Source organism: Hyperoodon ampullatus (genome assembly GCF_949752795.1).
Source record: "Hyperoodon ampullatus genome assembly, chromosome: X".
In the NCBI taxonomy this organism is placed as follows: Eukaryota; Metazoa; Chordata; class Mammalia; order Artiodactyla; family Ziphiidae; genus Hyperoodon; species Hyperoodon ampullatus.
In genome coordinates, this window is record NC_136913.1 from 60832431 (window position 1) to 60846244 (window position 13814).

General features: G+C 39.2%; 1 protein-coding gene across 2 annotated transcripts in view; it reads left to right on the top strand.

The window, feature by feature from the left end:
* The window catches only part of OGT (O-linked N-acetylglucosamine (GlcNAc) transferase), a gene marked incomplete at its 5' end in the record, with an annotated part of 35672 nt that overhangs the window by 12486 nt on the left and 9372 nt on the right, over positions 1-13814 (top strand). For both annotated transcript variants that reach the window (XM_079727773.1, XM_079727772.1), the window contains 14 exons: positions 786-902; positions 3155-3234; positions 3789-3984; positions 4242-4382; positions 4974-5074; positions 5236-5389; positions 5494-5595; positions 5792-5971; positions 6641-6799; positions 6948-7037; positions 12074-12199; positions 12616-12786; positions 12900-13016; positions 13107-13277. In XM_079727773.1, the coding sequence (XP_079583899.1) occupies positions 786-902; positions 3155-3234; positions 3789-3984; positions 4242-4382; positions 4974-5074; positions 5236-5389; positions 5494-5595; positions 5792-5971; positions 6641-6799; positions 6948-7037; positions 12074-12199; positions 12616-12786; positions 12900-13016; positions 13107-13277 (1905 nt within the window). The remainder of the gene's footprint in view (positions 1-785; positions 903-3154; positions 3235-3788; positions 3985-4241; positions 4383-4973; positions 5075-5235; positions 5390-5493; positions 5596-5791; positions 5972-6640; positions 6800-6947; positions 7038-12073; positions 12200-12615; positions 12787-12899; positions 13017-13106; positions 13278-13814) is intronic.

Genomic DNA, 13814 nt, shown 5'->3' on the forward strand with positions numbered 1-13814 from the left:
AGGTTTCAGCTTCAGTCCCCCTCGGGGGACGGGCATTGTGAGGATGTGACTTATAGCCTGGCCTTATGATATCTGGCTTGTCAGAAAAACATTTTCCTCCTCAGTAGCATAGTTTTGATGTTAGGAACATTATTGTTTATTTAGAGCAGCATTTCCCAAAATGTGTTTTATAGGTATTCTCATAAAATGTCCAATGAAAGAAGAGTTCCATGGTCAACTAAGTTCAGGGAACCGTGTATATACTATTAAAGGCTTAGGGAACTCCTGTAGTCAAGAAACCTGTTTTCTGTTTTCCTAATTTATTTGATCTTGAAATCTTTTTTTCCAGTGATAACTATTAACACATCGTAGAACAGACTTTGGGAAACTTGGGTGGGGGAGGGGGGAGGAACTTAGCCTTAAGTGGCGCCTTCCAGATACCACTTGAAAACGTAGCAAGAGCCCTTAGGTGTTCAGGTAAGAGAAGTCCAGCATAGAGTCTTAAGGCAACCGACTTCCCGGTTAAGTCCCAGTGTAAGGGTTGGTCATTGGTTGGCAGAACTGAACATGGTGGTTTGCACCTGGGTTCTGGTGGCGCAGGCGCAGGAGCAGCCAGCTGTGGCAGCGCATTAGTTTTGGCGCAAGCGAGCCTATGCTGCAGGGTCACTTTTGGCTGGTCAGAGAAGGAATAATGATATCACCTTCTTCCCCCCTCCCCCAATCTTTTTTTTTCCCCTTTATAAATTTTCCCCTTTCCCTTTACCTCCTTCCCCTCCCATCTTCTTCTTTCATTAACCCCTCCTAAGGCATGTTATTTGAAAGCAATTGAGACGCAACCGAACTTTGCAGTAGCTTGGAGTAATCTTGGCTGTGTTTTCAATGCACAAGGGGAGATTTGGCTTGCAATTCATCACTTTGAAAAGGTTAGTCGTTAAATTAGTAATAGGTATTTTTGAAGTGCTTATGTATGCAGGGTGTTTCTACTAGAACTAAATAATAGGCCTTTACTTAATCAGTCACATAATATCTTTGTTTCTCTGACAGTATTGCAGCATTTGCTGGATGGTATATGGAAGTTTCCAGTTTAGCATTGAAAATCTACTTTAGTAATTAAAAATTCTTTTTTTTAAACGGGCAGCTTTACTGTAAAGAAGCAGGGTTTCTTGGTGAAACGACTGATTCCAGATCTGGGGCAGGGAATGTACAAAAATAATCTGGAGTGCCTTGTTGTGCCAGAAAGCAAGGAAGTTTTGATACATTTATGTCAAAAGGACTCAGGAGGCAACTGGAAGAGGCTCCTACTAGCTAAAGATGGGAGTTGAGCATCAATGGGAATAATAACTGAAATATATTGAAACTTATCAAATACATTTAAGTTCATGAGTATAATTATACTAAGAAGAAATCCATGGGTCATGTTCGGAAGATAAGGAGCAACTCATTTTGAGAACTGGTTAAACAATTGTCCTCTCTCTCCTGTATGAACTGGACATCAGGGTAACCCAGTAGTTGATGGGGGAAGTTTCTCTTTATACAAGTGTTCCAGCTAATAAATGAAGTAGGAATGATAGAATCAAAGTATAACCAATAATAAATTTAGGCATTTATCAGTGGCAAAAAAAAGGGACACAACCAGACATTTTGTACCTTGTGATAGAAGTAAATACTTCCACCAGTGAAGTAGCCTTGCAAAAAGAGAAAAGAACCCTGGGCTTCCCTGGTGGCGCAGTGGTTGAGTGTCCGCCTGCTGATGCAGGGGACACGGGTTCGTGCCCCGGTATGGGAAGATCCCACATGCCGCGGAGCAGCTGGGCCCGTGAGCCATGGCCGCTGAGCCTGCACCTCCGGAGCCTGTGCTCCGCAACGGGAGAGGCCACAACAGTGAGAGGCCCGCATACCGGGGGGGAAAAAAAAAGAACCCAAATCTGATTACGCTTGTAGTTCTACCAATTTACAGGAAATACATGGGACAGGGAAACATAATAAGCACGTTAAAGGACACCGTAGGGGTGCAGTCAGCAAATTCAAACTATGGGAAGCTGTATAGGACAGTGATCTGATTTCTTCAACAAATTACAGGAATAAAAATGGAGATTTAAATTAAACTTTTAATTTACAAGATTTAAAGAAACTCACAAAGACATGTTAATTGTATGGGTCTTATTTGGATCCTCAATCAAAGTTAATCAGAAATTGGACCACTGAATGAATATTAAGGAATTGCTGTCACTTTTTTAGGTGTGATATTGGTATTGTGGTTACGTTAGGAGGAAAAAGTATTCCTGTATTGTCCCTAAAATATATTTTGAAATATTTTCGAATGAACTAATATGTCTGGGATTAGCTTCAGAATGATCTGGGAAGAGGGCGAGTTAGGTTGGAATATAGATTAAATAAAATTGAATATGATTTGTTAGTATTTTTCAGTATTTCAGTTCAGGTTTCCATTCATTACGCTATAGGAGTACCTACTCTCTTGCTCTGTGGTTCTCCTTGGTTGCACATGAGGAGCTTGTAAAAGATATGGATATCCTGGCCCCGTTTTCAGAGGGTCTGATTTAACTGGCCTGTGATGGAACCCAGGCTCCATTTAGGAGGTGAATTCTAATACACTGCCAGGGTTGAGAATTACTGCTGTAGATATATCTGATCATATTTTAAGACAGCTTCAGAACTATTTGAATGAACCATTTAATGGTTAGTATCCCCTTGAAGTAATGTATCTTACTGAGTATACAGCTCTAATTACATATCTTACTAAGGTCTGAGTATACAGTTGTAGTTACTGAGGTATGTATTTCCTTATTCAGTTAGAGCTTGCTGCTTCTTCCTGCCATTATTTTTTAGAAGAGCTAGGCTGATTAATTGAGAATAAAATGGGGCCAACCATGAGAAGTGTTCAGCTCAATAAAAGTGGAGCAGACCCAATTTAAAATTTTTCCCTTCAGGACACATTTTGCTCTTATATTACATGGGAAGTTATTTTGGTAACATTGAGATTTGTGAATAATGAGTGGGTACTAAAATAATTGGGTTTTAAAAATGAAAGAAATAAGATTTAATTATACTAGAAAATGTAATTGGAGGTCTAAAATTATCTCAGGCTAAAAAATTGTAATTGGGAAGTTAATCTGAAATCCTAACTTGCTCTAAGTAACTGTCTTGCAATTTTTAGGCTGTCACCCTTGACCCCAATTTTCTGGATGCTTATATCAATTTAGGAAATGTCTTGAAAGAGGCACGGATTTTTGACAGGTGAGGGAATGTTCTATTTGGAGTTTTTGTTGTATCAACACTTGAGAGTTTGGACTGAAATTATCACAGTGGGTCATTGAAATACACTTTCCTTTTCTACTGTGTTGCTTTCCCCTGCTCAGGTCTGCTGTATTACCTTTTATTATAGGTTTATTGTTGCCTGACTTCACTGTTGGCTTTTCACAAAGCCATTATCCTTCTCACTAGGAGTTCAGTTGAAATTTCCTTTATTGTAAAACTATTGAAATGGTTATCTTTTAGACTAAATTATTCCTTCTATCTGATTCAGAAAACTAAGCAAATCCTGACTTTTAACTTTTTTTGCTGTTGTCAAAGGAAAGTCTGTTTCTTATGGGGGTATAGAAAATTTTTCAGTGTAAAAATACATTTTATAAAGGTGCAATTTTGATTTTTGAGGTTAAGTGTAGTATGACATGAATTAATTGTAACTAGTTATAATTGATATACTTTGATATAGTATAGAATGAAATAATTTTAACAAAGCATCCATTAAAAGTTAGTTGCATTGTGTGTGTGTGTGTTTCTGTTTATAGAGCTGTGGCAGCTTACCTTCGTGCCCTAAGCTTGAGTCCAAATCATGCAGTGGTACATGGCAACCTGGCTTGTGTATACTATGAGCAAGGCCTGATAGATCTGGCAATAGACACCTACAGGCGAGCTATTGAATTGCAACCACATTTCCCTGATGCTTACTGCAACCTAGCCAACGCTCTCAAAGAGAAGGGCAGTGTAAGGATTTTTATTGTCTCTTTCTTTGTTACCTGATGGCATTAAAAAAAAGTCGTTTTTGTACATATTGTCATTAAATATTGAGGTGGTAAATTGTTTAATTTCAGAGTTGTAGATGAGAGGAAGAATAGCAAAAATACCTGTTTTCTGGAATATTACCAGCCATTAGGCTTAACTAAGCAATTGTTAGAATAATATCAGTGGTGACTTTGTGATTCCTCTGTATAGGTTTTTGAATAGTTTGTTTTGTTTTTTAGGTTGCCGAAGCAGAAGATTGTTATAACACAGCTCTCCGGCTGTGTCCCACCCATGCAGACTCTCTGAATAACCTAGCCAATATCAAACGAGAACAGGGAAACATTGAAGAGGCAGTTCGCTTGTATCGTAAAGCGTTAGAAGTATGTTGAGGGTGGTGTGGCTGGGTATTTTGTCTGTGTGAAGTAGAGGGAAGGCAGTTAAGTTTGCCATGTCATCCACCTCTTTTGTAAAAGTAGATAGTGGGTGAATCATTCATTGAACCAGTAATTGAGTACCTAAGGTATGAGTGAGGTCCTGTGTGACATTCAAGAAAATCCTTAACATTGAGTTTGTTACTTTATGGGTAGATAAGATCGGCACAAAAAATTTAAACAGTAAGCTAGAGTTCAAGAAGAGTTACCAGTAAATATATAATTTCAGTACCTGATGGCTGTAATGTTGGTTGGTAGGTGTGGTAGGAGTTTTGAAGAGAGAGATGCTAGAGTTACCAGCATAAACTAAGATGAGGAGAGGTCTACCTCATTATGTTTTGAAACACGGAGAGGTATAAAAGAAAGGAAGAGGTAGAATTTGAACTACTTGGCTTTGAAGAATGAGTAGACTTGGAGAAGGTGAAGAGAAGTGTAGGGATATAAAGGTGCTTGAGCGAAGTTCTTGTTGTGGTAAGTTATTACTGCTGTTTTAGCAGTTATTTTTTTTTAAACCTCAGTTATCATCTTGAATCTTTATAGGTCTTCCCAGAGTTTGCTGCTGCCCATTCAAATTTAGCAAGTGTATTGCAGCAGCAGGGAAAACTGCAGGAAGCTCTGATGCATTATAAGGAGGCTATTCGGTAAGAGACACACAGCCTTATTTTTTTCTTCTAAGTTTTTAAATGTTTGGCATTTGGCACATTTGGTATGTGGGACTTCTAATAATAGCAGACTAAATTAACATTACAGGGGGTTAAAGGTTTTTGTACTAGAGAAATAAAATCTTTGTCCTCTCCTTTAGAATCAGTCCTACCTTTGCTGATGCCTACTCTAATATGGGAAACACTCTAAAGGAGATGCAGGATGTTCAGGGAGCCTTGCAGTGTTATACTCGTGCCATTCAGATTAACCCTGCATTTGCGGATGCCCACAGCAATCTGGCTTCCATTCACAAGGTACTATTTTATATATATATATTTTATTACAATATATCCATCTTAGCACCTAATGTTTTTAATTTTAGGAAAAAATTTAACCACTCCACTCTATTTATTTCCAGGATTCAGGGAATATTCCAGAAGCAATTGCTTCTTATCGCACTGCTCTGAAGCTTAAACCTGATTTTCCTGACGCTTATTGTAATTTGGCTCATTGCCTGCAGGTAAAGAATAACAGGCCAGTAATTGGCTTTCAGGGTTGTAATCACTTTTTAATTGTATGTGCCATATTAATCCAAACTTGGCTGGAGACAGTGTTTTTTAATGGGTTATCTGACATTACTTTAGGCCAAAGACACATAAGATGTTAAGTCTTGGAGTAAGGTTTTCTGGATAATAACTTCTTTTTGCCTCCTCTAGATTGTCTGTGATTGGACAGACTATGATGAGCGAATGAAGAAGTTGGTCAGCATTGTGGCTGACCAGTTAGAGAAGAATAGGTTGCCTTCTGTGCATCCTCATCATAGTATGCTATATCCTCTTTCTCATGGCTTCAGGAAGGCTATTGCTGAGAGGCATGGGAACCTCTGCTTGGATAAGGTGCGAGTCTTTCATTTTAATCTTTTCGTTGTAAAGTAAAACAGATACAGAAAACTACATGAATCAAATTTATGGCTTAATGAGTTATCATAAGGTGTTTACCACCCAAGTTGAGAAATGAAGCTTCGTGAGCCAGCCCAGAAGCCCCCCTCCCATTGTGTCCTGTCTTGATCATAACCCCTTCCATTCTATAAGGTGGAATCCTTAACTGAAATACTTAACAGTAGGCTGATGGTGTTTTCCTTTAATTTTGAAACCATAGTTTTTAATAAAGTGTTTGGTATTTTCTACTCACCTTTGAGAATTAGAGCAGCACTTGATCAAAGGTGGGAATTTTCTCAGCAGAATAGAGCAGAGTGCTAGGTGTAATTCTGTTTTTAAAAAATGCTTCCCTACAGAATTTTCTAAAATGCAGGGTTTGTCATGCTCTTTCCACTCTGCTTCCTTCCTACAACTTTAACTTGCTTGGGCTACTTCATAGACCTCAGGAACAGGTCAAAGTATGAAGCATATTATACAAATTGCTAAGCTTGTATTAGACTGCTTATATGAATTAAAGAAGTTTTCTGGGCATAACATTCCTAACAGGTATGCTTTTAGTCAGTTTTCCTAGATGAAAATTTACATATAGACTCAAATTTACTAACAAGCACTGAATTCCATTGGTAGATAAATGTCCTTCATAAACCACCGTATGAACATCCAAAAGACTTGAAGCTCAGTGATGGTCGACTGCGTGTAGGATACGTGAGTTCTGACTTTGGGAATCATCCTACTTCTCATCTTATGCAGTCTATCCCAGGCATGCACAATCCTGATAAATTTGAGGTAAGACTAGTGTTGCTCTAGAGTCACTATTTATAAAACCAAACAAACCTACAGTGGTAGCTTTATAGTCACCTTTAGGTGTTAAGCCCAGTGTCTTTTAGAAAGATTTGAGACAAGGTTATTAAATATACTATGTGCTGCCTTTCAGGTATTCTGTTATGCCCTGAGCCCAGATGATGGCACAAACTTCCGAGTGAAGGTGATGGCAGAAGCCAATCATTTCATTGATCTTTCTCAGGTAGGTGAAACTCTTATACTTACAACTTTTTTTTTTTTTTGAGTCCTCTCCCTCTTTTTCTTGAAGAGTCTGGCTAATGGTTTATCAATTTTGTTTATCTTCTCCAAGAACCAGCTTTTAGTTTTATTGATCTTTGCTATTGTTTTCTTTGTTTCTATTTCATTTATTTCTGCTCTGCTCTTTATGATTTCTTTCCTTCTGCTAACTTCGGGTTTTGTTTGTTCTTCTTTCTCTAGTTCCTTTAGGTGTAAGGTTAGATTATTTATTTGAGGTTTTTCTTGTTTCTTGAGGTAGGATTGTAGCTATAAACTTCTCTCTTAGAACTGCTTTTGCTGCATCCCATAGGTTTTAGATCATCGTGTTTTCATTATCATTTGTCTCTAGGTAGTTTTTGATTTCCTCGTTGACTTCTTCAGTGATCTCTTGGTTACTTAGTAACGTATTGTTCAGCCTCCATGTGTTTGTGTTTTTTACGTTTTTCTCCATGTAATTCATTTCTAATCTCATAGCATTGTGGTCAGAAAAGATGCTTGATATGATTTCAATTTTCTTAAATTTACTGAGGCTTGATTTGTGACCTAAGATGTGATCTATCCTGGAGAATGTTCCATGCGCACTTGAGAAGAAAGTGTAATCTGCTGTTTTGGGATGGAATGTCCTATAAATATCAATTAAATCTATCTGGTCTATTGTGTCATTTAAAGCTTGTGTTTCCTTATGTATTTTCTGTTTGGATGATCTGTCCATTGGTGTAAGTGAGGTGTTAAAAGTCCCCCACTATTATTGTGTTACTGTCAGTTTTCTCTTTTATAGCTGTTAGCAGTTGCCTTATGTATTGAGGTGCTCCTATGTTGGGTGCATATATACTTATAATTGTTATATCTTTTTCTTGGATTGGTCCCTTGATCATTATGTAGTGTCCTTCCTTGTCTCTTGTAACATTCTTCATTTTTTTTTTTTTTTTTGCTGTATGCGGGCCTCTCACTGTTGTGGCTTCTCCCGTTGTGGAGCACAGGCTCCAGACGGGCAGGCTCAGTGGCCATGGCTCATGGGCCCTGCCGCTCCGTGGCATGTGGGATCTTCCCGGGCCGTGGCACGAACCCATGTCCCCTGCATCGGCAGGCGGACTCTCAACCACTGCGCCACCAGGGAAGCCCAACATTCTTCATTTTAAAGTATATTTTATCTGATATGAGTATTGCTACTCCAGCTTTCTTTTGATTTCCATTTGCATGGAATATCTTTTTCTATCCCCTCACTTGCAGTCTCTATGTGTCCCTAGGTCTGAAGTGGGTCTCTTCTAGACAGCATATATATGGGTCTTGTTTTTGTATCCACTCACCGAGCCTGTTTCTTTTGGTTGGAGCATTTAATCCATTCACGTTTAAGGTAATTATCGATATGTATGTTCCTGTGACCATCTTCTTAATTATTTTGGGTTTGTTTTTGTAGGTCCTTTTCTTCTCTTGTGTTTCCTGCCTAGAGAAGTTCCTTTAGCATTTGTTGTAGAGCTGGTTTGGTGGTGCTGAATTCTCTTAGCTTTTGCTTGTCTGTAAAGCTTCTGATTTCTCCATCGAATCTGAATGAGATCCTTGCCAGGTAGAGTAATCTTGGTTGTCAGTTCTTCCCTTTCATCACTTTAAATATGTCATGCCACTCCCTTCTGGCTTGTAGAGTTTCTGCTGAGAAAGCAGCTGTTAACCTTATGGGAGTTCCCTTGTATGTTATTTGTCGTTTTTCCCTTGCTGCTTTCAATAATTTTTCTTTGTCTTTAATTTTTGCCAGTTTGATTACTATGTGCCTTGGCATGTTTCTCCTTGGGTTTATCCTGTATGCAACTCTCTGCGCTTCCTGGACTTGGGTGGTTATTTCCTTTCCCATGTTAGTGAAGTTTTTGACTATAATCTCTTCAAATATTTTCTTGGGTCCTTTCTCTCTTCTCCTTCTGGGACCCCTATAATGCGAATGTTGTTGTGTTTAATTTTGTCCCAGAGGTCTCGTAGGCTGTCTTCACTTCTTTACATTCTTTTTTCTTTATTCTGTTCTGCAGCAGTGAATTCCACCATTCTGTCTTCCAGGTCACTTATCCGTTCTTCTGCCTCAGTTATTCTGCTGTTGATTCCTTCTAGTGTAGTTTTCATTTCAGTTATTGTATTGTTCATCTCTATTTGTTTGTTCTTTAATTCTTCTAGGTCTTTGTTAAACATTTCTTGCATCTTCTCGATCTTTGCCTCCATTCTTTTTCCGAGGTCCTGCATCATGTTCACTATCATTATTCTGAAGTCTTTTTCTGGAAGGTTGCCTATTTCCACTTCATTTAGTTGTTTTTCTGGGGTTTTATCTTGTTCCTTCATCTGGTACATAGCCCTCTGCCTTTTCATCTTGTCTGTCTTTCTGTGAATGTGGTTTTTGTTCCACAGGCTGCAGGATTCTTGCTTCTGCTGTCTGCCCTCTGGTGGATGAGGCTATCTAAGAGGCTTGTACTTCCAACTTTTTATTTTGAGCAAATAGTGAATAAAACTGTTGGTGTGTAGTTTGTATCCTCAATTTTCTTTTTTAAATTTAATTAATTAATTTATTTTTTGGCCGGTTTGGGTCGTCATTGCTGCCCATGGGCTTTCTCTAGTTGCGGTGAGTGGGGTCTGCTCTTCATTGCGGTGTGCGGGCTTCTCATTGTGGTGGCTTCTCTTGTTGTGGAGCACGGGCTCTAGGCGTGTGGGCTTCAGTAGTTGTGGCTCGCGAGCTCTAGAGCGCAGGCTCAGTAGTTGTGGCACACGGGCTTAGTTGCTCCGTGGCATGTGGGATCTTCCTGGACCAGGGCTCAAACCTGTGTCTCCTGCATTGACAGGCAGATTCTTAACCACTGCGCCACCAGGGAAGCCCATATCCTCAATATTTTTCATGACAGATATTTAACCTCAGCTACTACATACCTGTGGGCAATGGCTTTGATCTTATTTCCTTGATTGTTTACATTTATTACATTGCATTTATAATCAGCGTGGATTTTTGCTGAGTTTGCAAGTGAAATAGAAATACGGTGTATTTGTGCATGGACGTAGAACTTCTCTGGGGATTGAGCTAGCACTTGTGACAGTAGATACCTAATATTACCTGAATAAATTGAACAAAATGGTGGCTTGGAAGAAGAACAAAAAAGTCATTTAAAGGGCCTTTGCCTTTGGTTTTCTTTATTTCTGTACTTGCTCCATTGCTGTTTCCTCTAGGAGCAAAAGTTTTATGATAAATTAAGATTGAAACCTGTGAGGGAATGAATTTGCTGAAGGTATGGACTAGAGTTTTTTTCTTATAGACGCTATTGGCCACTTTGGTGACTAACAGAGGTATGTATGGTATATCCAGTAATTCATATATATGAATCATTGAAGTCCTAGCAGAAGGATTGTGAGACTCTTGTCATTTCATAAATAATTTCTACCAACGTCTTTTGCATTATAGCTGTTGCTTTGGAAATATACCTGACCATTCTTGATGTAGGGTTGGACTCTCTGTGACCAAGAAGAATATGGCCCTCTACCTCTGAGACCTTTTAGGATTCACTGCTTATTGACTGAAGTCTAAACTCTCTAAAAATATATATTTATGGGGCTTCCCTGGTGGCGCAGTGGTTGAGAGTCTGCCTGCTGATGCAGGGGACACGGGTTCGTGCCCCGGTCCGGGAGGATCCTACATGCCACGGAGCGGCCAGGCCCGTGAGCCATGGCCGCTGAGCCTGCGTGTCCGGAGCCTGTGCTCTGCAATGGGAGAGGCCACAACAGTGAGAAGCCCGCATAACACACACACACACACACACACACACACACACACACACACACACACACGTATTTATTTATTAATTATATATATATATATATATATAAATTGAAACATAGTAGACGTACAATGTTATGTTAGTTTCAGGTGTACGACATAGTTAATTGACATTTGCATACATTGTGAAATCACCGTGATAAGTCTAGTAACCACCTGTCCCCATACAAAGTTATTACAGTATTATTGACCATATTCCTCATGTTGTATGTTATATCCCTGTGGCTTGCTTGTTTTATATCTGAAGGTTTGTACTACTTAATCCTGTTCACCTATTTTGCCCTCCTCCCTCCCTTCCCTCTGGCAACTTTTAAATGGCTGAGGAATATTCCATTGTGTATATATACCACATTTTCTTTATCCATTCATCCATTGATGGACACTTAGGTTACTTCCATATCTTGGCAATTGTAAGTAGTGCCGCAGTGAACATTGGTGTGCCTGTATGAAGTCTAAGCTCTTCAGTGTGGCCTTCACAACCTTTCTAAACAAACAACCTTGTTTGCCAGTGCATTTCAGCCATCATTAGCCCTCAGTTATACCCTATACCAAGTAGAAGTGATCTACCCATTTTTTAAACCTACCATGCACTTTACTCTGGTTCTTTATTCATACAGTTCTCTGTCAAGATTGTATTCTGTCCAGCTCCCTCAAACTCCTATCCATCTTTAAAAAAAAATTATTTATTTATTTATTTATTTTTGGCTGTGTTGGGTCTTTGTTGCTGTGTGTGGGCTTTCTCTAGTAGTGGCGAGCGGGGGCTACTCTTAGTTGGGGTGCCTGGGCTTCTCATTGCGATGGCTTCTCTTGTTGTCGAGCATGGGCTCTGGGCACGCGAGCTTCAGTAGTTGTGGCACATGGGCTTAGTTGCCCCGCAGTGTGTGGGATCTTCCTGGACCAGGGCTCGAACCCGTGTCCCCTGCATTGGCAGGCGGTTTCTTAACCACTGAGCCACCAGGGAAGTCCCAAGCCTAGTTGTTCATACATTCACTGTAGAGGTAAACTCTCCTTCCTCTGTATTCTGTTTGTGTAATGCTGTGGGCCCATTTTAATGGTACTTAACCATGTTTTTACCCCACGTTAATGTAATTTGTGTTGTTACCACTTTTGCATCTGGGAATTTGCATTCTGTTCAATGCCATTAAGACTAATTGAATCAGTCTTAGATTATACATAGTAAAAGTTCTTAATTTTTTATTCCATAGATTCCATGCAATGGAAAAGCAGCTGATCGCATCCATCAAGATGGTATACACATCCTTGTAAATATGAATGGTTATACCAAGGGTGCTCGAAATGAACTCTTTGCTCTCAGGCCAGCTCCTATTCAGGTAAAGGAAATAATGATAATTATTCACAGTGTTTATTGGGCTAAGAAGACAGTGATAGGTTTTTTCCCTCTTTGGTTAACTGTCCTTTGAAACAATAGGACAGACATGCTTGACTTATGGAAAAAAAAGTGTAGTTGTTGAAAATGAACAGGGACAAAGAATTTTGAGTGAGAACACAGTGCCCACAGGAACATGTATGTGGAGACGTGCAATTCATAGTTGGATGTAAACAGTTGTTCTGTCTTGCAAATTGGAAAAACGGTTTAGCACTTAGAAGGTTAGTCTGAAATATTACTTGATTGCTCTTGGCTAAAGAAGTCCACCCTCCTTGGTTGTTTGTTTACTTATTTAATTTTAAACCATTTTGCTGAAGGTTCTTAGTCAGTTTTTGGTCTGATATTTTTTTTTTCTTTTAGGCAATGTGGCTGGGGTACCCTGGGACTAGTGGTGCGCTTTTCATGGATTATATCATCACTGATCAGGAAACTTCACCTGCTGAAGTTGCTGAGCAGTATTCTGAGAAACTGGCTTATATGCCCCATACTTTCTTTATTGGTGATCATGCTAATATGTTCCCTCACCTGAAGGTAGGTAGAAAAACAGTGCTATAGGGGAATTGCAAAGAACTGTAGTCATTTATTTCCTTGCTGCTGTCCCTGTGCATCCTAAAAGATATGTCTGAAACTTTTTTTTCAATTAGAAAAAAGCAGTCATCGATTTTAAGTCCAATGGGCACATTTATGACAATCGGATTGTGCTGAATGGCATCGACCTCAAAGCATTTCTTGATAGTCTACCAGATGTGAAAATTGTCAAGGTCAGAACCTGGTCAATACTGTCATTGAACTTAAGTTATCTGCATTTGGGATCTTTTCCCTAATGATGTATTTTGTGTAATTATTTTAAGATGAAATGTCCTGATGGAGGAGACAACGCAGACAGCAGTAATACAGCTCTTAATATGCCTGTCATTCCTATGAATACTATTGCAGAAGCAGTTATTGAAATGATTAACAGAGGACAAATTCAGATAACAATTAATGGATTCAGTATTAGCAATGGACTGGCAACTACCCAGGTGAGAAGAGAATAATAGAACATACTGTCTACCACCAAGTATACATTTATCTTCTTTATATCTCATAACTCTAGGAGATAAGCATCATTACTTCTGTTTTATAGATGAGGAAATGAATTCAGTGGAAACTGGCATCTTATATAGGTTTGTTTGATTTTAAAAGTCTCTTGGATTCAGCCAGCAGGTTACTTAATGAGAGTCTTCTGTGTTAATACCTTGTTATTCCCTGCCTGTGGCTTTACTCTTATCAACGGTGAACTGTCTGTAGGCATCATACAGTGTCTTGCTTCTGTAACTCATCCTTTCCCCAGTTAAATCATACTCATCTTTAAGGCTTTCAGTTCAGACAGCTCCGCCAGGAATCTGTTTCTGTCCATATCCCTGACCTCTCCTTCCCTGCTCCATTGGTACCTGTATTCTCTGTTCTTGTAGTATTTGGGATATATCTTTACATCCAGCACAACACATTATAATTCCCTGGGTTTGTATGTATTCTCCACTGAATTGAATTACTTTAGGGTCCGTGTCTTAGCCACA